This window comes from Salmo salar, chromosome ssa19, assembly GCF_905237065.1.
Source record: "Salmo salar chromosome ssa19, Ssal_v3.1, whole genome shotgun sequence".
NCBI lineage: Eukaryota > Metazoa > Chordata > Actinopteri > Salmoniformes > Salmonidae > Salmo > Salmo salar.
In genome coordinates, this window is record NC_059460.1 from 64,505,466 (window position 1) to 64,531,328 (window position 25,863).

Below are 25,863 nucleotides of genomic sequence, written 5' to 3' on the forward strand. Positions count from 1 at the left end.
CAATATTAACAGTCACACTTTTATTGGATAGATATTTAGAGTAATTATGTAGATATTGATAATGGATATGTAGGCGTCGATATCTCCAATCCTAAAATAAAATGGAGCATACATAAAATAAACAAGTAATTACAATTTATTTACATTGGGGATAATGTGTGTGTGTGACAGAGACAGAGAGTGTGTGTGCATGTTGTGTTTTATTTTTCCTTGTCAGCCACCCATCTCTGCTTTTGTCAGTCTTGATAGGCCCAGTGCATGCACTTCTGGGTGAGGCTGTCAGGCAGTGGTGGAGTGCATGGCAGATCTGAAAGAGAGATGCACAAAGTGACAGTAAGTAAACAGCTCAACATGTCTGTGCGTACATCTGTTGGTGTGAGTGAGCATATGTGTATGTAATATAATTCTGAATGACCTGTATCCATCTGGGAATCCTCAAAAGTTTCTCCATCCACGGCCAGTGTAGTAGAAACTGGTGCAGCCGGTAAATTAAATACCACAGCAGAGGACTGCTGTGACTACAGCTGAACTGCTGGGGGTGGCAGATCTAAAAGAGAGAGGCACAATTTTCTTAACTGACAATAATCATACAACTAAATAGACTGAATGAGTGTAAGGCCTAGATTCAATCAGATCAAGTGTTAACCGGCGATATCCGACACCCGCATAGCTGATGTTTTGGCGGTGTCTGAGGTGTAACTGTCAAATCGGTAAGCAGCAGCTCTTGACCATTGTCACAAAACAACACCCGTCCTACTCGCGCTTCAAGTTCAGAACGAGAAAGTGTAGGTTATATAGAAATAATGACGCTCAAATTCAAAATCATTAAACTAAATAATGAGGATTTCTATCAGCCTAATCAAGGTGTAGATTACATCTCAAATTCCAGTGTTATAACTTGTAAACAGGGCTGCATGAGATTTATGTTAATGCAACTCCGTACAGCCAATGGCAATGTCCGCTTTAGGTATAATGCCAGGAGCTGCTTGTGAATTTGACAGCTCTAACACAATTCCACCTCAGACACCGCCAAAACAACCACTATGTGGATGTCGGCTAAAGCGGGCGTGATTGAATACAGCCCTAAGTTACATTTACATTTTTTTTTATTTTCTACAGTATATGCTCATTTCTTTTTTTTTTTGTCCCCCCCTGCTCACAGGTGGGAGTGTGTGCATGTGTGTGCATGTGTGTATACATGCATGTGATAATGACCTGTATCAGCTGTCGTGGCCGGTGTAGCGGGTGCAGGGGCAGAAGACTGCAGCTGTGCAGTCTGTGGTTGAGCTAATAGGGGTGTCAGATCTAAAAGAGAGAGGAACAATTTTCTTAAGTTAAAATAATTATACAATAAAACAGAGTGAATGATTGAGTGAGTGTGTATACGTGTGTTTGATAATTACCTGGACCACATCACACTGCTTCAGGTCTACATGCCTCTGGAAGTTCCAGCATGCCACTCCAGGATAGAACAGGTTGGTGGAAAGACGCTTACCTGTCACCCACCGAGCAGGTTGGCAGATCTGAAAAATAGGCACAATATAATTTTAATGACAAAGCCTTGACTACACACTAACCTAAAAAGAACATACTATGGGAGGCGCACAGAAGCACATAGAGCCATGACTACATGGAACTCTATTCCACATCAAGTAACTTACGCAAGCAGTAAAATTAGATTTAAAAAACAGGTAAAATACACCTTATTGAACAGTGGGGATTGTGAAGAGACAAATGCATACACACGATAACATACGCACTGTACACACACGTACACAAGGATTTTGTGTTGTAGATATGTGGTAGTAGAGTAGTGGCCTGAGGGCACACACTTAATGTGTTGTGAATATATTGTAATGTTTTTAAAATTGTATAATTGCCTGAATTTTGCTGGACCCGAAGAAGAGTAACTGCTGTCTTGGCAGCAGCTATTGGGGATCCATAATAAATACAATACAACAAATGAATTACATGTGTGTGTGTATATATCTGGCAACCCACGCAGCAGACTTCATTTTCCCAACTGCTCATTGTACTTGCCCTTGCAATCTGATGTGTGTGTTCTGACCACATCCTTGTAGTAGGACATTCAGTGATTAGCTTTGGAAAAAATTACTATCACGTGTACAGTAAAAAGTATACAAATTTTCAGATCTGGATTGACAAATAGGCTAAATCATGCGAAGTTACCAACCTATAGGGGTTAGTCTACACAAGTTAAAGGATGCAGGACATGAGCTCTAGGACCATGCCTCAGGACTACCTGGCTTTTCCTGTCTCCAGTCCACCTGGTCGTGCTGCTGATCCAGTCTCTGCTGTTTCTGTCTGCAGCTATGGAACCCTGACCTGCTCAAGGCTCACCGGAGGTACTACCTTGTCCCAGACCCGCTGTTTGATCCTGTCTCTTTCTACCGTACCTATTGTCTCAACCTCTAAATGCTCAGCTATGAAGAGCCAACTGGCGTTTACTCCTGAGGTGCTGAACTATTGCACCCTCTATAACCCTCTACTATTTGACACTGCTGGTCATCTATGAACATTTAAACGTCTTGAAGAATAATCTGGCCTAAATGGCTTGGCATGGTTGGCTTGGTTGAGCTTATGGCTTCCTTTCTGACAGGTGTGTTGGTATCATCCATCACCTCCATAGGGATGTGCCTGGGAGACCCAGGTGCTCGGGGCACCAGAGGAGAGGCGGGCCCCGGCAGGACCCCCGACACACCCTTCCCCAGCCTCGGCGCTTCTCCAGGTCTCAAAGGGCAAAGTGGGAGGAGGGTGTGGAGTCCCCCTGGGTGTTTACAATGCTCGAGGGGTACCGACTTCAATTCCGGTGCCGGCCCCCTTCCTTCAGGAGCCTTCGTGTCACCACGGTGACCAACCCCCCCTGAAGAAAACCCTGCAGCTGGAGATCTCCTCACTCCTGGACAAGGGTGCCATCTGCAGGATCGAGACATCAGAACGACTAGCTAGGTTCTACTCCACTTATTTTGTGGTTCCAAAAAGTGACGGAGGGTTTCGACCGATTCTGGACCTCCGCAACCTCAATGGGTACTTGAAGGTACTGAGGTTCCACATGCTGTCCCCAGCCTCGTGTTGCAGGCAGTGTCCAGGGACCAGTGGTTTGTGGCACTGGACCTGAGGGATGCATGCTTCCATGTTCCTGTTCACCCAGCTTATTGGCAGCACCTCCGATTCACTTCGAAGAAACGGCTTACGAATTCTTGGTTCTTCCCGTCGGCCTCGCCTTGGCACCCCGCACTTTCACAAAGTGCATGGATGCTGTCCTGGCACCTCTCACGTCCCGAGGATTGTTGATCCTCAATTACCTGGACGATTGGCTTATTTGTGCCCCGACCAGGACCCAGGTCCTGTCAGACAGACATGCTTCTGACCCACATCGGCAGGCTGGGCATTACTGTAATCGACAACAAAGAGTCATCTGACACCCACCCAGAGGGTGGCCTTCATTGGCATGGAACTGGACTCAGTCCTCATGAGAGCACGCCTGCCCACCAGAAGGGTTCAGGTGATCCATCTTGCCTCGACCACTTTCGGCAGAGGCGGGTGGTATCCGCCCTGACCTGCCAATGCCTGTTGAGCTTGCTGACCGCGGCCTCTTTGCTTATTCCCCTGGACCTGCTCCATCTCCGGCCTCTTCAACGGTGGTTCAACTCCCACCGGCTGCACCCAAAGTGCCACTGTCATCACCAGCTGCGGGTGACCGCACATTGCCTCAAGGCATTGTTAAGGTGGCGCTGTCGCTCCTTTCTCTCAGGTGGGGTGGAGATGCTGAGGATGTGCCGCCGGGAGCTGGTCAGCACAGATGCCTCCCAGATCGTCTGGGGGGTGTGACCAAGAGCAGGTCAGCCAGCGGCTGTTGGCTACCCCCTTGGAGCGGCAGGTATGTCAATATACTAGAGCTGTACTGCTGGCCCTGTGGTCTTTCCTTCCACATCTGAAAGGAAGACATGTCCTGGTGAGAACGGACAACACCACAGTGGTGGCTGACATCAATCATCAGGGTGGACTGCGGTCCCACCCCCTCCATCTTATGGTCGGATTCACGTTTATCATCGAAGGAATGAGCGTTACACCGAGGCCTGTACTCTGGAGCGGGATCGATTTGGAGGTGGAGGGTCCGTCATGGTCTGGGGCGGTGTGTCACAGCATCATCGGACTGAGCTTGTTGTCATTGCCTGCAATCTCAACGCTGTTCATTACAGGGGAGACATCCTCCTCGCTCATGTGGTACCCTTCCTGCAGGCTCATCCTGACGACCCTCCAGCATGACAATGCCACCAGCCATACTGCTCGTTCTGTGTGTGATTTCCTGCAAGACAAGAATGTCAGTGTTCTGACATGGCCAGCGAAGAGCCCGGATCTCAATCCCATTGAGCGCGTCTGGGACCTGTTGGATTGGAGGGTGAGGGCTAGGGCCATTCCCCCCAGAAATGTCTGGGGACTTGCAAGTGCCTTGGTGGAAGAGTGGGGTAACATCTCAGAGCAAGAACTAGCAAATCTGGTGCAGTCCATGAGGAGATGCACTGCAGTACTTAATGCAGCTGGTGGCCACACCAGATACTGACTGTTACTTTTGCTTTTGACCCCCCACCCTTTGTTCAGGGACACATTATTCAATTTCTGTTAGTCACATGTCTGTAGAACTTTATCAGTTTATGTCTGTTGAATCTTATGTTCATACAAATATTTACACATGTTAAGTTTTGCTGAAAATAAATGCAGTTGATAGTGAGAGGACATTTCTTTTTTTGCTGAGTTTAGCTCACATAACCGTGGTTACATATGTAACCTTCGTTAGCTAGCGCCGTTAGCATTAGCTAGCTAGCAGTGCCAGCATGTTAGCTATGAAAGTATCTATCCAGCAACAATGTCAAGGTCAAAAATGAAAAACTATGTTGAGCCATGCTGACTTCGTAAGAAGTCAAATCGGACTGAAATAATTAAGACTGAACGTACATTTCTGTGACTAACTAGCTAACTTTAGCTCAGTGACCGGTGACGCACCTATTCCCGTTTACAGAATGTGCATCCCTCCCCCTCCCAAGTCCTGCATGGAGAAGCGCCACTGAGTCAACGTGTGGCCAGAATTGTATATTACATCCGGGTTGGTTTACAAACCCCATTGACAATGCATGGGAAACTGTTTAGGGTCATTTAGCTAAAGACCGCCCACTTCACCTAGTTCCATTCTAACGCGATTGTGTTTTTGTTTCAGTTTCAAAACTTCCGGCAACACTAGCAAATTACCTCAGAGCGGCGGCTAGCTAATAATAAAAAACATGCATCGTTAACACAAAAAACAAAACATGGCTTACGTTTGGGAACACACACATGGATCACCGTATCCCATCCGTCCATGATTAATACTTACTTGACATGATAAAATGTCCTGAAGTTACATATGGGGACATTTTTTATTACTTCGTGTTCTCCTTGGGAGTGGATGGTTCCACTATGAAAAATTACAAGAGTACAGAGGCATTTCAGTAGGCTGGACACAACATTTTTAACAATGCTTTTTTCTGATAACTAGTTAATTGCATCCACCCCGCCGTGGAGCCCAGTTTCATAATATTACCATCTGTCCCAACTGCTTGCCGTAATTGTGAAAAAACAGCACTTATTTTAGGAAATGTTTCACCCTGCCAGCTCCTGTTAGTTCTATTGAGCACCAACTCGCCTTCCGGACGTTCTATTCCCAACCTATTGTTCGACGTCACAATGCCTGCTTCACAATTGTTGGCAATGAGACATGCCCACGTTAAACTCCTACACGGAACCCAAACCGGTTGTGCGCGTACGCCATCGTGCATAAATGCATTTTGTCCCCCCACACCAATCGGGATCACGACACGCAGGTTAAAATATCAAAACAAACTCTGAACCAATTATATTAATTTGGGGACAGGTCGAAAAGCATGAAACATTTATGGCAATTTTGCTAGCTAGCTTGCACTTGCTAGCTAATTTGTCCTATTTAGCTTCCTTGCTTTTGCTAACTAATCCTGGGATATAAACATTGAGTTATTTTAGCTGAAATGCACAAGGTCCTCTACTCCGCCAATTAATCCACACATAAAACGGTCAACGGAATCGTTTCTAGTCATCTCTCCTCCTTCCAGGCTTTTTCTTCTCTTGACTTTATATTGCAATTGGCAACTTTCATAAATTAGGTGCATTACTGCCACTGACCTCATTCGTCTTTCAGTCACCCACGTGGGTATAACCAATGAGGAGATGGCACGTGGGTACCTGCTTCTATAAACCAATGAGATCTGGGTCAGAAATAAAACTGACTTCTATTTTAGCCCTTGGCAACGCAGACGCTCATTGGCGCGCACGAGCAGTGTGGGTGCAATAATTGAATAACATGTATGTCTAAATGTATTTTGCAACGCTCGCGCACGTGAAGCGAGCGGTGTAGTCAGCCTGTTAGGCTTACTTCAAGTAATTAATTAGGTTACAGCTATTTGGTGAGTGCACTCACTGTTCACCTGGGTACACAATTGTGATCCACAGTGTTAACGATGGCTGGCGCATAGCCGGTAAACATTTTCTGGTCATGGTTAACCATATTTTCTTTCAGAAAAAGGTGTAAACCTAAACAAAACGCATGTCCCTGTCCTCTTTTTCAAGATGTGGCTGATTTTTTTTTTTAAACAGCCAGAAGACATTTTTAAATTAAGAAATAACCTATTTTTTGGACGATTTGTTGTTTCTAAATGGCTGCTGGGTAATTTGATATGCGTCAATCGGTTTGTTAGTAGGCATTGGATGGAGCGAATGCTGCGCAGGTTCACAGAGTTGCAAAGCAAATGGATAGGTCTAGCTCATTGATTTGTAGATCTGAAGCAGTTGCTACCTCTGAAAATGAGCCTACAAGTGTCATGGATGAGTTATGTAGTACCCACAGAAGGCCACAGGGAGGCGAAAGAGCTATAAACCCATACTGGTTTTTGCCTTGAACCCTAACCCTAGGAATAACCTATTTTAGCCTTAACCCTAACCCTAGGTATAACCTATTTTAGCCTTAACCCTAATCCTAGTTATAACCTATTTTAGCCTTAACCCTAATCCTAGTTATAACCTATTTTAGCCTTAACCCTAATTCTTGGGTAGGGTAGCCTAGAACACTTTAAACTATTTTTGTAATAATATTATGTTAGTAAATACCATTATAGTACTAAATAGCGTTTAGATTTTTTTTAAATCAAACCCTATGCAAGCATTTAGCAATTATTAGTTATTTTATAATATATATTATTGTAAGGCAGAACACTTGATAAACAAGCCACATTATATTTTTCAAATGTGGTTTGAACTGGGTGTGACCTAGTAACCTATATGTGAAAGTCCAGCAATTGGCTGGGATAGGAGGGGCAGGTTTGAGACTGATCTCAGGAATTAATAAGAAAAATACACTTTCTCAGCTGCTTCACCAATGTCTGTAAATTAATAACTTAAATGCTAAATATTTCCAGTAGAAGGCAGCATAAGACCACGAAGCATCAGTTATAGGCTATAGCAGCAATATGATTGACATAAAATAGCATGCAACCAAAGACTATGTCCCATGATTTTCTAATATGGTCACTCTCATTACTTTACAGGTAGCTATTTGTCTCGTATTAGGCCTGTGTTGCTTTTGGGAGAGCAAAAAATTGTGACTATAGCAGGTATTGAAACCCGGCCAAATAATCAGTAGGCAGGTGCACTAACCTCAACCCTAGTAGACATACATATAAAAAAACCATCTTCAAATAGAAAAGAGTGCTCCTCCGCGTGGCCGCCTCTCTGAATACAACGTGTGACCAGAAGGAAATTAGCTGACCTGCAACCCTTGGACTGTGTGTAGGTTTTGTCATCTGGAGCTGAAAAAGAGAGAGATGGGGAGGGGGGGGCGGAAGAGTGCAGTTTAAAGGTTTATCATTAATACCTGACACAATTCTATAATGAATACATATTAGAATAATAATACATAAGAGTGACCAATAGTTACTGTATTGTTTAGTGTTTTCTTTACTCAAGTAGTGCCCCAAGGAGGGATCGAACGATGTCTCAAAAGCAGCAGAAAAGGTCAAATAAGGTCACCAAAATGTCCGTTACGGCTATACACGACTGGCCGTGCACAGTAGGAGGCAGCGGATTGTTTGCGGACCTCCAAAATACCATAGAAGAAGAAGAAACGGATGTAAACTAAGCGGTTTACGCTTCCTTGGCAACGTGAGGCTTTTTATAGCTACATTTTAGCATGTCTTCAATAGTGTTGAATTTTCGTGCATTGATAAATTCACATGTGAGTAATTCGTCTCGTTTCCTAGTTTATGTTAGCTATTGTTTTGTGGTGCTAGCAAACGTGATGCAGAGGTAGCGCTGCAACCTATTCAAGCCAAATCGGGTTGCTAGCTAACGTTAGCTATGTTTTTATCTAGCTAACTTTAGCCGGTAGAGTTCGCACCCGTTAGACAAAAATGTCCACATACCATTTGTATCGCGCAGTGCAGCTAGTTATTGTCCTTTCTGTACGTGTGACCCATGCGGCCACAGATGGCGGAGTCAACACAGAGTCTTCAATAACAACGAACAGTCCAAAAACCTATGAGCCTTTCAGTACCACTGACCCGATGTATACCGTTTCAACCGTTGCATTGGATACTTTTGCAACTGCTTCTGCTGAAACTGTCACTCAAGATGGTGTTTCCACGGTAACCACGGACCTGGCTCCATCATCTGAAGCCACCACCGAGCCAGTCATTGAAACTGTCCCTCCTCCTGTTGAAACTACTGCCAAAACAAGTCTGACTCCAAAAGGTAGGTTGGTGGCTACACGTCACAAGGTACGTATGTCTATTGTCATTGAAAAAAATACATTAGTGCACTACAATAGTTTTGAGATTAACCTTTGCTGTCTTGTAGTGTGTTTATGTGATTTGACCCCAGACTTCTGTGATATTGGCTGCTGCTGTGACATTGTGGACTGCGACATCCCTGACTTGAGCTCTGTCTTCAATGGATGTTTAGATGAAGTCATGTAAGTTTATACGCCTGCGCATTTGCCTTGGGGTCATGGCTATCCAGGTTCGATCCTCGCAAGGGATGCTGCGTTCACCGCCACTGTTCGCTACATTGGTGTCAAGGTGGGATGTACAGTGCATTCGGAAAGTATTCAGACCCCTTCACCTTTTCCACTTTTTATTACGTTACAGCCTTATTCTAAAATGGATTAAATTGTTTTCCCCCCTAATAAATCTACACACAATACCCCATAATGACAAAGAAAAAACAGGTTTTTAGAAATGTAATTAAAAATGTAAATATCTCATATCTCTTACATAAGTATTCTGACCCTTTACTCAGTACTTTGTTGAAGCACCTTTGGCAGCGTTTACAGCCTTAAGTCTTCTTGGATATGACTCTACAAGCTTGACACACCTGTATTTGGGGAGTTTCTCCCATTCTTCTCTGCAGATCCTCTCAAGCTCAGTTAGATTGGATGTGGAGCGTCGCTGCACAGCTATTTTCAGGCCTCTCCAGAGATTTTAGATTGGGTTCAAGTCCGGGCTCTGGCTGGGCCACTCAAGGACATCCAGAGACTTGTCCCAAAGCCACTCCTGCATTGTCTTGGCTGTGCTCTTAGGGTTGTTGTCCTGTTGGAAGGTGAACTTTCGCCCATTCTGAGGTCCTGAGTGCTCTGGAGCAGGTTTTCATCAAGGAGCTCTCTACTTTGCTCCGTTCATCTTTGCCTTGATCCTGACTAGTCTCCCAGTCCCTGCCGCTGAAAAACATCCCCACAGCATTGGTCAGACCCTTAAGGAAAACATGAATGGCTCTCCATCCATCAGCCACATCTTGCTCTTCACCACCCACAGCTCTATAAACCTTTTCTTCAAGTACACCATGTTCACGGCTGTTCAAAACAAAGGCTAACAACTGTAACCCATCATAAGAATGTAGATTGTGGAGTTCCTTATATCGCTTTAAATGGTCCCACGTCTTCATACCCACGTCTCGTGGATGCTTCAAAGTCTTTGACCATTCATCCAACTGTTTTGGAGATGATGATTTGTGTGATTACTGTCACTGGAGGTTTGTCTTTACTCCCTAAGACCTCGTTCGTCACCGCTGTCAGAATCTGTTGACTCAAAGCCAGGAAGTGCCGACCAGATGCTTGAAACCTGATCTGCCTTGCGCAACTCAGCATGAGGGTAGATTGAGAGAACAGAGAGCCCACAGGTAGGGGCCAAGTCTGCCTTTTCCACCCTTGCCTCCTGTAATTGTTGAATTTTGGCTTTTAATGTCTCTGTTCATCAAGAGCCCTCAAATTCTCTCTCTCTGCAATGTCCTATCATGTGTATCACAAAGGAATGTATCATGTTTTCTTACTTTGGCTAATACAGTTATTAAAGACCATTGTGTCTTTGTCAATAAGTTAAACAAAAAGCTTGTGGAGAAATAGAATGTCTATCAGACAGATTCCATCTTTGTCAACTATGACATAAAAAAAAAAAGATTATCTTGCCTACACTTTAATTTGAAATGGTTCTTCATATCACTAGCCAGTGAATTTTATATTTTCCATGTTCACATCCAGAGCAGCTGTCCTGCCCTTTTCCAGAGTGGTTCTCTCACTTTAAAAAATGGCATTACATTAACTTCAAAAGTATTTATAGTTGTATAACCCCTTGAGGACTCTAACCTATCTTATAGAACACATTGTTTCTACAGGGCCTGGTTACCCCTAAAACGTGTGTTCACTTCAAAAGCTTGTACAAGGCTTACATTACCCTAAATTGCTACTCAACTAGAAACTCACTTCTATGGAACAAGGTTTCACACCCTTAATCAATTGTGGCTTATTTTAACTGATAGGCCTTTAACAGAGGATTCGAACCCCTATACATCACATGTATGTATCACTCAATGCATGCACTTATTTTAACCTGATTTGGTTATTTTAGATATAGGTCTAGACTCACCCAGCAATATGTTAGCAGTCAGGAGATTAAGAGCTGACTCTCCCGAAGTGGGTTGCGCGCAGCCCTCTTATCTTTCCACTGGATCAACACACAGTTGATTTTTTTTATTTTCTTCTTTTTCTCCCCGTTGTTGGTCAAGACCAATTCATCCGGGTCACGGCACCATGTGTTAGCTGTTGATGTTATTCTTCAATAACACTGAGCCCAAATCAAATCAGGGGGCGCAAATTATATTTATTCAAAGAGAACAAATCAGTTATGCTGGAAAGTAGATGTTTATTCTTCCCTGTCCTCAATGGTTTCTCCACTGGAAAAAGAGACAGGATGCAGTTATACCCAAGCCTAGCCTGTGGTTGACCAATTAGAATTCCTTGCAGTAAAATTGGGCCAATGGCCAAATACCAAGTATTCCGTTTCGGGCTCAATGTATAGACAATTCGGACCAATGAACTTGCCACATGTAGCTATGAGTCCGACTGAAATTCCTCCTGTGTCCCTGACCCATTAATCTTCAGTTCCCCATTACAAAGAAACAACTATTTCTATTGATCATTAATTCCCTATTACAGAAGAACAACTATTTCCATTGATTGTTAATTCCCTCTTGACCTTTAGTCCTCTGTGTTGTGTATTTATCTTTAAATATTCTTACAATAGCTAAGGGTCTGAATACTTAAGGTATTTCTGTAAAAAAACATTTTTTAGATACATTTACAAAAAAATCTAAACCTGTTCTCACTTTGTCATTATGGGGCATTGTGTGTAGAGACATTTTTTTTATTTAATCAATTTTAGAATAAGACTAACGTAACAAAATGTTGAAAAAAGGAGTCTGAATACTTTCCGAATGCACTGTAAAGTGAGTGATTTCTTTAGTTATGTATTGCTAAAGCACATCAAGGAACATTGATTTGACCAATTGAATTGTTTGTTTTACAGATATGGTGAATGCATTGAGAGCTGGTTGATATTCAGAGTCAATGTGGATCCTTCACGCGTCACTGTCACAAACAAATTTGTCTGCATTCGACCAGAAGAGGGTAATCACACACACACACACACACACACACACACACACACACACACACAAAAAAAAACATTTTCCTGATGGTGATCCATCCATTCCTTCTCTACAGATAATACAGTTTCCCAGATCCTTCCAGCTCTTGCTAATACACCATTGGACTCCTCCTACCACTTCTCTTGGAAGGGATCCGCAACTTATAGTACCCACACCAAAGATTTCTACAGGGTATGTTGAGATGTGGTGTCTATAATAATCTTAACCAGCGATTTAATCATTCAGACAGGCCTAGTAATTTTTCTCTCTGATTGGTCTTGTTACTTTGTCGCAGGTTGATGACACAATCATGTCCCATTTCAACAGCTCCTCCATTCGTGGGGTCCTTCGACAGCCTTCACCAGGGGCCGCCACGTCTTCCTGTGTCGAGCGTAACCCTGCCAGTAAGAAGTCACCTGTTCAGTAGCCAAATGTTGTTGAACCTTGCAGATAGACATGCCATGAATAGAGTTGACATGATTCCTTCAACATTCAGATAGAAATATGCTATTTAGAACAAAAATGTCTATCTGAATGTTGGCCAACGTTGTGTCCTTCTGAACCGTGTCCCTATACTCGGAATAAAGTAGAAATCTTACGCACTGCTGCAGTTGGCTTATCTGCTGGGTGGTGCTAATAGTCTTGGGAGACCGGGGTCATGTTCAGTTGGCACCAAATGGAAGAAAACTGACTGAAATAGGGATGGTCTACCAGGACTTGTCCAATAAGAGTTGCTCATGTTCGTTTTGACCAGTACTCAAGTAATACTTTTTGTATTACGATGTTTTTAGTTTGTTCTATATTTTTATTTCTGGTCTCCCCTTGTAGGGTTCCTGCGATCTATTTCTCTCTCTTGCACCCGCACACTGACTCCCCAATCCTGTGCCACAGACCCCAGTCTCAATGCACAGTCCTACTTCCATGACATCAGCCTGCTCAAGGTTTGTGTGTGCATGTGTGTGCTCAAGTTTTGGATGCATGCGTACAGTATCTGTATAATATAAATATCTTGGGCCTATTGCAACCACCGTTGGCTTCCGTATTAACACAAATCTCTCGTTGTGATCAATACACAATACAATCACCCACAGAACTGATTTCAATTGCAACCATTATTGGCCACTTGATTACCACTCCCTAAAGCTGATGTCAGTGTTAAACTTTTAGTTCAAAATCTTTGAAGACATTTTCACCCTCTGGTGGGTATTATTGAACCTGCTTATTGAGCAGACCAAGGGTAGATTGAACTATTTGTCAATCATTCCGTACAAGGGTCGTTCTACCCCAAACACAAGATAGACTATTTTGACACCAACCATCTCAGATTGTTCTGAAATAGTTTCTGTGGTTAGTAACGGATACGATTAGCATTCCTGAAACATTATTTTGTTGAAATATAATTTGATCCCTAAGAAATTAAGCTAATTAATTGCGCGGTAAATAATGCAAGTGACTTCAATTACACATTTCTTTGAACGGAGGGATTCACCAGATTCACAGGGAATAAATGACATAATATGGAGAAGCAAAACTCCAAGATGCAGCTTCATACTACAGTGGTTCCTCCTTTAAAAGTTGCGAGCTTACGGCGTGAGACTTAGAGGTAATTTCTGGTTCAGTATGGTACCCTGCGTCACCACTTCATTGCTCCAGACCAGCGCAAGGGGGAGTTAGAGCACTGATTATGGTTTTGGGTCCTACTGTGTGTCTGACAATGAATGGGCGACATAAACCTAAATGGAAACTGATAATTGTGCACTACTTCAGTATTACTTACTAAAACTGAGGTTACACTAAGGTTTTTATTCTTGTTAGGATTATTTTGCTCTTACTGCAGTACTGTAGGCCATTCCCAACCGGTCACATTGTACAGCGCCTAAGTGGCGCAACGGTCTAAGACACTGCATAGTGCAAGCTGTGTTGCTACAGATGCTGGTTCAATACCCGTGCCGGCCTCAACTGGGAGACCCGTGAGATGACTGTAAAAAAACAGAAATAATTCTAAATAACAAACTGGCTTAATTTACAAATTAGTAACTGACTCACCCCATGTTCAAGAATGGCCTTTTTCTCGCTCATTTTACGTGTGGCTTTTGACCATTTTTATGTCTTAAATCATTAGTAGGAAGAAGTTTTGCCCAAATTTGGATTTTGGGTACTATATTTCTTTGGCAACACTTGACACCCAGCGTCATGACACGATCATAACCATGTCATAACATGGTCATAACCCATATTTACACCTGTTGTGACCATATACATCCTGTGGCGTACTGCATTAGCATCGAATAGCCCCTTTTCAGTGAAGTTAGGAACCAATATGCACAGGCAGTTAGAAAAGCAAAGGCTAGCTTTTTCAAACAGAAATTTGCATCTTGTAGCACAAACTCCAAAAAGTTCTGGGACACTAAAGTCCATGGAGAATAAGAGCACCTCCTGTCAGCTGCCCACTGCACTAAGGCTAGGAAACACTGTCACCACCGATAAATCCATGATAATTGAGAATTTCAATAAGCATTTTTCTACGGCTGGCCATGCTTTCCACCTGGCTACCCCTACCCCGATCAACAGCCCTGCACCCCCCACAGAAACTTTCCCAAGCCTCCCCCTTTTCTCCTTCACCCAAATCCAGATAGCTGATGTTCTAAAAGAGTTGCAAAATCTAGACCCCTACAAATCAGCTGGGCTAGACAATCTGGACCCTCTCTTTCTAAAATTATCCACCGCAATTGTTGCAACCTCTATTACTAGCCTGTTCAACCTCTCTTTCGTGTCGCCTGAGATCCCCAAAGATTGAAAAGCTGCCGCGGTCATCCCCCTCATCAAAGGGGGAGACACTCTAGACCCAAACTGTTACAGACCTATATCTATCCTACCCTGCCTTTCTAAGGTCTTCTAGAGCCAAGTTAAACAGATCACCGACCATTTCGAATCCCACCGTACCTTCTCCGCTATGCAATCTGGTTTCCGAGCTGGTCATGGGTGCACCTCAGCCACGCTCAAGATCCTAAACGATATCATAACCGCCATTGATAAAAGACAATACTGTGCAGCCGTATTCATCGACCTGGCCAAGGCTTTCGACCCTGTCAATCACCACATTCTTATCGGCAGACTCAACAGCCTTGGTTTCTCAAATGACTGCCTCGCCTGGTTCACCAACTACTTCTCAGATAGAGTTCAGTGTGTCAAATCGGAGGGCCTGTTGTCTGGACCTCTGGCAGTCTCTATGGGGGTGCCACAGGGTTCAATTCTCGGGCTGACTCTTTTCTCTGTATACATCAATGATGTCGCTCTTGCTGCTGGTGATTCTCTGATCCACCTCAATGCAGACGACACCATTCTGTATACTTCTGGCCCTTCTTTGGACACTTAACTGACCTCCAGACGAGCTTCAATGCCATACAACTCTCCTTCCGTGGCATCCAACTGCTCTTAAATGCAAGTAAAACTAAATGCATGCTCTTCAACCGATCGCTGCCCGTCCAACATCACTATTCTGGACGGTTCTGACTTAGAATATGTGGACAAATACCTAGGTGTCTGGTTAGACTGTAAACTCTTCTTCCAGACTCATGTTAAGCATCTCCAATCCAAAATGAAATCTAGGATCGGCTTCCTATTTCGCAAACAAAGCTTCCTTCACTCATGCTGCCAAACACACCCTCATAAAACTGACCATCCTACCGATCCTCAACTTCGGCGATGTCATTTACAAAATAGCCTCCCAACACTCTACTCAGCAAACTGGATGCAGTCTATCACAGTGCCATCCGTTTTGTCACCAATGCCCCATATACTACCCACCACTGCGACCTGTGTGCTCTTGTTGGCTGGCCCTTGCTTCATATATTTGTCGCCAAACCCACTGGCTCCAGGTCATCTACAAGTCTTTGCTAGGTAAAGCCTCGTCTTATCTCAGCTCACATGTCACCATAGCAGCACCCACCTGTAGCACGCACTACAGCAGGTATATTTCACTGGTCACCCCCAAAGCCAATTCCTCCTTTGGCCGCCTTTCCTTCCAGTTCTCTGCTGCCTATGACTGGAACGAATTTCAAAAATCACTGAAGCTGGAGACTCATATCTCCCTCACTAACTTTAAGCATCAGCTGTCAGAGCAGCTCACAGATCACTGCACCTGTACATAGCCCATGTACAGGTGCAGTGATCTGCCTCATACCCATACTGTTTTATATATTTTTTTGCTCCTTTGCACCCCGGTATTTCTACTTGCACATTCATCTTCTGCACATCTATCACTCCAGTGTTTAATTGCTAAATTGTAATTACTTCGCCACTATGGCCTATTTATTGCCTTACCTCCCTAATCTTACCTCATTTGCACACACTGTATATAGATTTTTTTCTATTATGTTATTGACCCTACGTTTGTTTATTCCATGTGTAACTGTTGTTGTTTGTGTCGCTTTGCTTTATCTTCGCCAGGTCGCAGTTGTAAATGAGAACTTGTTCTCAACTGGCCTACCTGGTTAAAAAAAGGTGAAATAAATAAAGTAGTGTAATTTTATGGCTGGTTATGATGCCTACATAAGTGTTCAAACCCACATTTATTCAATTTTTTTTTCCTGCCAAGAAGTTGCCTTTCGTTTGAAAGTTTGTTTCTTAAGTCCTTCCTTTGTTTAGTCATGTTTTTTCATCATTTAAATAACTTGTAGAAAATACACTTTGACACTGTCAAGAAGCCAGTGTCAATAATCATATAAGCCAGATAGGCCTGTCACATACATGCCCTTATGTCAGTCATCAGTCAGGATGTTTTGTCCTGCTCTTAAAATCTGCTCCTGCATTCATCCCAGTCATCAGAAAGAGCATTGGGGTAGGTTCATGTCTGACATTACAATGATAATGTAATATGGTCAATTTACTTTTGGGTGTCAGAGAAAATGTATGGAGTAAAAAGTACATTTTTTTTTAGGAATGTAGTGATCTAAAAGTTGGCAAAAATAGAAATCGTAAAGTAGACAGAGCACAAAAAGACTTCAGTACTTTAAAGTACACTGCTCAAAAAAAATAAAGGGAACACTTAAACAACACAATGTAACTCCAAGTCAATCACACTTCTGTGAAATCAAACTGTCCACTTAGGAAGCAACACTGATTGACAATACATTTCACATGCTGTTGTGCAAATGGAATAGACAACAGGTGGAAATTATAGGCAATTAGCAAGACACCCCCAATAAAGGAGTGGTTCTGCAGGTGGGGACCACAGACCACTTCTCAGTTCCTATGCTTCCTGGCTGATGTTTTGGTCACTTTTGAATGCTGGCGGTGCTTTCACTCTAGTGGTAGCATGAGACGGAGTCTACAACCCACACAAGTGGCTCAGGTAGTGCAGCTCATCCAGGATGGCACATCAATGCGAGCTGTGGCAAGAAGGTTTGCTGTGTGTGTCAGCGTAGTGTCCAGAGCATGGAGGCGCTACCAGGAGACAGGCCAGTACATCAGGAGACGTGGAGGAGGCCGTAGGAGGGCAACAACCCAGCAGCAGGACCGCTACCTCCGCCTTTGTGCAAGGAGGAGCAGGAGAAACACTGCCAGAGCCCTGCAAAATGACATCCAGCAGGCCACAAATGTGCATGTGTCTGCTCAAACGTTCAGAAACAGACTCCATGAGGGCCCAACGTCCACAGGTGGGGGTTGTGCTTACAGCCCAACACCGTGCAGGATGTTTGGCATTTGCCAGAGAACACCAAGATTGGCAAATTCGCCACTGGCGCCCTGTGCTCTTCACAGATGAAAGCAGGTTCACACTGAGCACGTGACAGACGTGACAGAGTCTGGAGACGCCGTGGAGAACGTTCTGCTGCCTGCAACATCCTCCAGCATGACCGGTTTGGCGGTGGGTCAGTCATGGTGTGGGGTGGCATTTCTTTGGGGGGCCGCACAGCCCTCCATGTGCTCGCCAGAGGTAGCCTGACTGCCATTAGGTACCGAGATGAGATCCTCAGACCCCTTGTGAGACCATATGCTGGTGCGGTTGGCCCTGGGTTCCTCCTAATGCAAGACAATGCTAGACCTCATGTGGCTGGAGTGTGTCAGTAGTTCCTGCAAGAGGAAGGCATTGATGCTATGGACTGGCCTGCCCGTTCCCCAGACCTGAATCCAATTGAGCACATCTGGGACATCATGTCTCGCTCCATCCACCAACGCCACGTTGCACCACAGACTGTCCAGGAGTTGGCGGATGCTTTAGTCCAGGTCTGGGAGGAGATCCCTCAAGAGACCATCCGCCACCTCATCAGGAGTATGCCCAGGCGTTGTAGGGAGGTCATACAGGCACATGGAGGCCACACACACTACTGAGCCTCATTTTGACTTGTTTTAAGGACATTACATCAAAGTTGGATCAGCCTGTAGTGTGGTTTTCCACTTTAATTTTGAGTGTGACTCCAAATCCAGACCTCCATGGGTTGATAAATTGGATTTCCATTGATTATTTTTGTGTGATTTTGTTGGCAGCACATTCAACTATGTAAAGGAAAAAAGTATTTGATAAGATTATTTCTTTCATTCAGATCTAGGATGTGTTGTTTAAGTGTTCCCTTTATTTTTTTGAGCAGTATAATTTTACATAAGTACTTTACCACTGGTCATAACCAGCCATAATATAACTACCATGGTAGGTTTTGGGGGTTTTGACACTCATGTTGTTATGACTGTGTCATAATGTGTTATGGCGCTGGGTGTCAAGTAAAGTGTTACCATTTATTTAATATCTGAATCCTATAAATTAAAATGACCAATTTGGGTGCAATCAATTAGATTAATTTCTCAGACAAAATGTAAAAATGGGGGGATAATCCTGCACTGTCCATATTTTAAAATGTGTAACTAAATCAGGACAATCATAACTCAATTATCTTTATCAAATGAAACTTCGTTAGACTACATTTATTTCAAATGGCACATTAGGCTATAATAATTTTCTATTTTACGATTAAATGTTTGAGTGAAATATAGGCCTACTACTTTTTTTATAATCTTGTACTTAAATAAGTATTTTACATTCATCAGCCTTTCGGTTTCCGATGCTCCTGATGTCATTATTTCATTGGGGGTGTGAATAGAGAACCTAGATGCCAAAAGCTGCAGCTGTCTGGTATCAACGTGAGATCAGCTAAATCACTGCTTTATTCTTGTGGGTTTTGCATTGCAATCAATCTTCTTTTAGCACGCAGGTGCATGTAATCTCTCGTTAATATCATTTTAAGAAAGCCAGCAATAACACAGTACTATGTAAGAAGTTCTTCTTCTTCGTTGCAATTGGCCACATTGATATTTCCTTATCTTTCACTGTGAATATTCCAGTAATGTTAACACATTCTGCCACAACTAATTATTGTCATTACAGATTCCAGTTCGTGAGAATATTCAGATATTACCAGATAATCTGGTAAGATTGACCACACATTAGAGGGCAAAAACATGTGACTTGTCTCAGATTGGATGGCACTCACTTTCGGCGGCCCCATTCTCTAGTCTCTTTCCGAAGTGCACTCATTCACTTCCCCTCATAGATTTCAAAGCATTGGATTGGTGTGAGTGTGGAGCTGGAGAGCAGCTCCACCTTTTCTTCTTACACAAATCCCATGCTTTCAATATATGCAGTGAACGAGTACATCCTTCGGGGAGAAAGGTGAATGAGTACACAGTCGCTAGTGAAAATCTACACACACCTTGCAGTCTTCACATTTTGCTGCCCTAAAATTAAATCTAAAAAGTGATTCAATTGGATTTTATTCCTACCGATCTACACAACCTACTCCACATTTTCAAAGTGAATGAAAAATTATAGAAAATGCTTTTAATTACTGTCTTGATTTCATGTGTTTTCACACCCGAGTTAATTATTGGTGGAAGCACCTTTGGCAGCCACTACAGCTGTGAATCATTTTTAATAAGACTCTCCCAACTTTGCACAACTCAACAATATCCATTGTTTTTGTCAAAATTGCTCTAGCTCAGTAAAATTGTTTGGGAATCATTGATAGACTGCAATATTCTCTGTTGGTCCAGGCTCAGTCTTGACTTAAATTTGCTTGAAAATCTGGTTTTGAATATTGCTGTCCATCAAAGATTTCCAACCAAATATATTGAGCTTGAGAAATGTTGACAAAATAGCTTTAATGGCTGCCAAAGGTGCTTCCACCAAGTATATGCAATCAAGACATCTTTTGTTTTTAATTTTTTATTCATTTGGAATGTGGAGTAGGTTGTGAGATCAGTAGGAAAAAAATGTAATCCAGTTTAATTTAAAGCAGCAACATTGGAGACTGCAAGGGGTGTAGACTTTCACTAGGCATTGTACTTTGGGGAAGGGAGTGAAGTGCATTCTTTGAGGCTAAGGGGAAAGATTTGGACCGCACACACTGACCTCTCATTCTCATCCTGTGTTAGATCCCAGTCACTCCAGTAGTTGGCAATGGTTGGCCTAAACCGAGAGAACAAAATGGTTCCTGTCTCAATGTGGTGTCAAAGGTTAGAGATTAAACAATCAAGTTAAATAATAGTCCAAGAATATTGACAAAATTACTGAATATCCATTTAATCTTTCTAGCTCACATCTTCTCATTCTTTTCCACATGCAGGTGGACTATCTTATATGGTACACAATTATAGGGGAGATCGCTATGGCAACAGTAAACATGGTCTTGGTAGACACTGACTCAGATACGAATCTGTTGCAGAAGCACACTGTCCGTTTCCAGGTAGGCTTTCAATCGATGGTGTATAGAGCAATTGTTGGTTTACAAACATGTTCGAGCGATGTGCATGTATTCTCGCGTCAAATAGCCCTTTTGCAGAGTAGCTATGTCGGGACTTTGACAAACTTAAAGGGATACTTTGGGATTTTGGCAATGAGGCCCTTTATCTACTTCCCCAGAGGCAGATGCGCTTGTGGATACAATTTTTGTCTCTGCATGCAGTTTGAAGGAAGTTGCTAACTAGCTGGTGCAAGGACGGGAAGTCTATGGGTATCTGCTAGCTTCTAGTTATTGCGCTAACCGATACACATAGACTTCTAGTCATGCGCTAACGTTAGTTGGCATTAACTACCTCGACCTTCATACTGGACACAGAGACATGATTGTCAAAATCATTGCCAAAGTATCCCTTTAACAGTGAATGTGGTTGATGACCATGAACACACATGACTGATGGTTATAGTTATGCATCCAGGAAATATCTGTCTCAGAGTTTGGGTCAATTCCATTTCAATTCAATCTTGGAATTTGTTTACTTCCTACATTGACTAAATTGAAGTGGAATTGACACCTACCCTGGTACAGTGCATTTGGAAAGTATTCAGACCCCTTGACCTTTTCCACATTTTGTTACGTTATAGCCTTATTCTAAAGTTTGATTAAATTGTTTTTCCCCCCCCTCAGTCTACACACAACCCCATAATGACAAAGCAAAAACAGGTTTTTAAAAATTAAAACATTACATTTACATACAGTACCAGTCAAAAGTTTAGACACCTACTTAAGGGTTTTTCTTTATTTTGACAATTTTCTACATTGTAGAATAATAGTGAGGACATTGAAACTATGAAATAAGTCATATAGTTACCAAAAAAAGTGTTAAATTAATAAAAATATATTTGAGATTCTTCAAAGTAGCTACCCTTTGCCTTGATGATAGCTTTCCACAATCTTGGCATTCTCTCAACCAGCTTCACCTGGAATACTTTTCCAACCGTCTTTAAGGAGTTCCCACACATGCTGAGCACTTGTTGGCTGCTTTTCCTTCACTCTGCGGTCCAACTCATCCCAAACCATCTCAATTAGGTTGAGGTTGGGTGATTGTGCAGGCCAGATCATCTGATGCAGCACTCCATCACTCTCCTTCTTGGTCAAATAGCCCTTACACAACCTGGAGGTGTTTTGGATAATTGTCTTGTTGAAAAACAAATTATAGTCCCACTAAGCGCAAACCAGGTGGGATGGCGTATTGCTGTGGTAGCCATCCTGGTTCAGTGTGCCTTGAATTCTAAATAAATCACCGACAGTGTCACCAGCAAATCACCATCACACCTCCACGCTTCACGGTGGGAACCACACATGCGGAGATCACCCGTCTCACAAAGACACGGTGGTTGGAACCAAAAATCTCAAATTTGGCCTCATCAGACCAAAGGACAGATTTCCACCGGTCTAATGTCCATTGCTCGTGTTTCTTGAACCAAGCAAGTCTTTTCTTTGTATTGGTGTTCTTTTGTAGTGGTTTCTTTGCAGCAATTCGACCATGAAGGCCTGATTCACAGTCTCCTGAACAGTTGATGTTGATGTCTGTATTTGAACTCTGAAGTATTTATTTGGGCTGCAATCTGAGGTGCAGTTAACTCTAATGAACTTGTCCTCTGCAGCAAAAGTAACTCTGGGTCTTACTTTCCTGTGGCGTTCCTCATGAGAGCGAGTTTCATCATAGCGCTTAATGGTTTTTGAGATTGCACTTAAAGAAACTTTCAATGTTTGACATTTTCCAGATCGACTGACCTTCATGTCTTAAAGTAATGGATTGCCATTTCTCTTTGCTTATTTGAGCTGTTATTGCCGTAATATGGACTTGGTCTTTTACCAAATAGGGCTGTCTTCTATATACCACCCCTACCTTGTCACAACAACTGATTGGCTCAAACACATTAAGAAGGAAAGAATTCCACTAATTAACTTTCCATATGGCACACCTCTTAATGAAAAAAGGTGACTACCTCATGAAGCAGTTTGAGAGAATGCCAAGAGTGTGCAAAGCTGTTAAAGGCAAAGGGTGTCTACTTTGAAGAATCTCAAATATAAAATATTTTGTTTCTTACTTTTTTTTTTGTTAATACATGATTCCATATGTTATTTCACAAAGAAAAACCCTGGAATGAGTAGGTGTCAACTTTTGAATGGTGCTGTAAGTATTCAGACCCTTTACTCAGTACTTTGTTGAAGCACCCGAGACAGTGACTACAGCCTCAAGTCTTCTTGGGTATGATGCTACAAGCTTGGCACACCTGTATTTGGGGAGTTTCTCACGTTCTTCTCTGCAGATCCTTTAATCTCTGTCAGGTTGGATGGGGAGTGTCGCTGCACAGCTATTTTCTGGTCTCTCCACAGATGTTTGATCGGGTTCAAGTCTGGGCTCTGGTTGGGACACTCATGGACATTCAGAGACTTGTCCTGAAGCCACTCCTGTGTTGTCTTTGCTGTGTGCTTATGGTCGTTGTCCTGTTGGAAGGTGAACCTTCGCCCAGTCTGAGTTCCTGAGAACTCTGGAGCAGATTTTCATCAAGGATCTCTCTCTACTTTGCTCTGGTCATCTTTCCCTTGATGCTGACTAGTCTCCCAGTCCCTGCCGTTGAAAAACATCCCGCCTGCATGATACTGCCACCACCGTGCTTCACCGTAGGGATGGTGCCAGATTTCCTCCAGATGTGACGCTTGGCATTCACGCCAATGAGTTCAAGCTTGGTTTCAACAGATCAGAGAATCTTGTTTTGCATGGTCCGAGTCCTTTAGCTGCCTTTTTAATGACGAGTGGCTTCCATTTGGCCACTCTACCATGAAGGCCTGATTTGGTGGAGTGCTGCAGAGGTGGTTGTCCTTGTGGGAGGTTAACGGAAACAGGATGCACCGGAGCTCAATTTCAAGTCTCATAGCAAAGGGTCTGAATACTTATAAGGTATTTGTTTTTATTTTTAATACATTTGCAAACATTTCTAGAAACCTGTTTTCACTTTGTCATTATGGGGTATTGTGTTTAAATTGTTTTCCTCAACAATGTGGGGAAGGGGTCTGAATACTTTCCAAATGCACTGTCTATTGTATCAATGGTATGGTTCAATATTCAAATTTAATTGAAAGTCATCTATTTCAGTTATCCACGCCCCCTCCTACTCCTGAACCAACCCCTGTGGTGGGACTAACAATGGGGACTCCTGTGATTGGTCAATTTGGCGAAGCGGTCCAACCTGTATCCTTCGGGAATAGCACACATGACATGCAGAAACAATGTTTTTCATTTTTTGGCATACTACTTGTTGATATACAGAGACATGTATGCGACTTTGTTTTAATTTAAAAACTATTCACAGAAGACACTGAAGATCAGAAAATCAAATGGGCCTACAGTACAGTTGCTTTGAAGAATCACATATCCTTGACACTATGTACTGAATGTTCTTATAAGGGGTGCTGGCAGCAAGAAAACATTTTGTTTTGATGGGAATTTTTTTTCTGATTATTCTTTCGTACTTGTTCAATATCACAATGCACGATTGGTAAAAACAATTATACTTTGGTAATATGGCCTATAGGTGGTGCTGTAATAAGCATTCAAAGTCTAAGGCTCATCCCCAGTTCCCTGTTTGACGTATAAACACGAAGCTTGGTATATCAGTGTTTCTCATCATAAGGAACAAATTTGACTCATGAGGTCCGCCATATTGGATTTTTTACCATCCTGGATTTTAAATAAAATCTTAATCTTCTCATGAGCTGTACATCTGACTCGGAACTCCAAATATACAGTATTTTCACCATGTCAGTCTCTACTAAGTTTGAAAAAAATCTAAATGATAAACGTCAAATGGACAAAATTGAACCTTTCTAAAAATAAATGTGTTCTGATTTAAACCCTAATAACTAAACATGAAACTGATTTGAGGGTTTTGTGGTCAGTAGTAGGAAGGTGTATGTTGAAGCAGGTGTTGATCTCAAACATGGAAACGGCATGCAATTCAGTTGTGAATCTCAAACTGTTAGCATTTATGCTAGTGATAAAGACATCTAAGGGTCAGGTCCACCCATGCAACCACAACACTCGGTATGAGTTTCTCTCAATTTAAGGAACAAACATCTTCGAAAATCATCATGAACCGTACATTCGATTGACAACTCAATGTATGTTAATCATGTCGGTATCAAGTACGCTAGGAGTTAAAGGACAATTCCACACACTTTTTATTTGTGTCATTAGTCCATTGTTGACAGTCACACTGTTTTGCTTGGCAGCACTCAAGTTTCCAAGATATGTAACTATAAAAATACAGAAATCATCCCCGTATGATGCATTTTGGAAAATAACGACTTTCTTTTTTCCAAAAATATTTTGTCTCAATAGGCTAGAATCCTAATTTCACCTCAACTTGCATATAGCTTGTTTTGAATTTTTACAAGGGAGGATGTATAATGCTTCCATGCAACTCTCTCTTTAAGCCTGCTCCACGTTTAGCCAGCACCACGTTTCATTGCTGCTTGCAGCTATATTTACTTTTCCATTCTTATACTACACTGCATTGTTTTAAATGGGGTGAGGCGTAGTGCCAATATACTGAGATTTCCTATTCTTTGACTCGGGGTCAGCTAACTCTTCTGGGTGTGTCACTGGGGGGAGAGTGCTCTATTAACCCCAGCAACCGCATGCCCATCCTTTTCACTCACAACACCATCACAGGCTGTACCTTCAGGTGAGACTACACTACCCATCCATCATTCTCATCCCTTAGTGACAGTGTCCTGTCCACCTGGCTTTTCCATTTGTAGTTTTATATGCAGTCCGGTCCAAAATTGGTGTCTTTTTTGTTGTTGTTCATCTTTATCAAGGGTGCCAATAATTTTGGACCTGACTGTACATCCGTTACAATCGCATCTGTTGTGGCAATTTGAAACACACGTATTTGTTAATCATCTTGCTTTTCGAAAGAAGCTCATATAGTTGCATAGTCACAGCAATTAAGTCACAGTACTCAAGTATGAGCTTCTTTCAAGGTACAGAAAGTTCATCATTTTT

The 25,863-nt window shown here is 42.6% G+C and overlaps 1 protein-coding gene and 1 long non-coding RNA gene across 8 annotated transcripts in view; one reads left to right on the forward strand and one right to left on the reverse strand.

Annotated features, from left to right (window-relative positions):
- LOC106579064 (uncharacterized) lies at positions 1-11,100 on the reverse strand. 4 transcript variants are annotated; one of them, XR_006760769.1, is made up of 7 exons: positions 10,998-11,100; positions 7,853-7,892; positions 5,393-5,473; positions 1,404-1,523; positions 1,216-1,305; positions 416-547; positions 1-307 (listed from the first exon to the last, which is right to left on the reverse strand). It is a non-coding gene; the product is annotated as an uncharacterized lncRNA (long non-coding RNA). The 4 variants fall into 4 exon arrangements; XR_001322572.2 differs by lacking the exon at positions 10,998-11,100 and adding an exon at positions 8,505-8,781; XR_001322570.2 differs by lacking the exon at positions 10,998-11,100 and adding an exon at positions 8,021-8,157.
- LOC106579062 (tectonic-3) overlaps positions 8,204-25,863 on the forward strand; it is a 22,642-nt gene continuing 4,982 nt past the window's right edge. Inside the window, exons 1-11 of one of the 4 annotated variants that reach the window (XM_014158558.2) lie at positions 8,204-8,832; positions 8,938-9,052; positions 11,937-12,037; positions 12,134-12,249; positions 12,353-12,461; positions 12,886-12,998; positions 19,436-19,477; positions 20,482-20,562; positions 20,673-20,792; positions 23,950-24,045; positions 25,437-25,540. In XM_014158558.2, the coding sequence (XP_014014033.2) occupies positions 8,493-8,832; positions 8,938-9,052; positions 11,937-12,037; positions 12,134-12,249; positions 12,353-12,461; positions 12,886-12,998; positions 19,436-19,477; positions 20,482-20,562; positions 20,673-20,792; positions 23,950-24,045; positions 25,437-25,540 (1,337 nt within the window). In that variant the 5' untranslated portion in view covers positions 8,204-8,492. Of the gene's footprint in view, positions 9,053-11,936; positions 12,038-12,133; positions 12,250-12,352; positions 12,462-12,885; positions 12,999-19,435; positions 19,478-20,481; positions 20,563-20,672; positions 20,793-23,949; positions 24,046-25,436; positions 25,541-25,863 lie in introns of all 4 variants that reach the window. The other 3 variants (XM_045702601.1, XM_045702602.1, XM_014158559.2) reach the window with 3 other exon arrangements.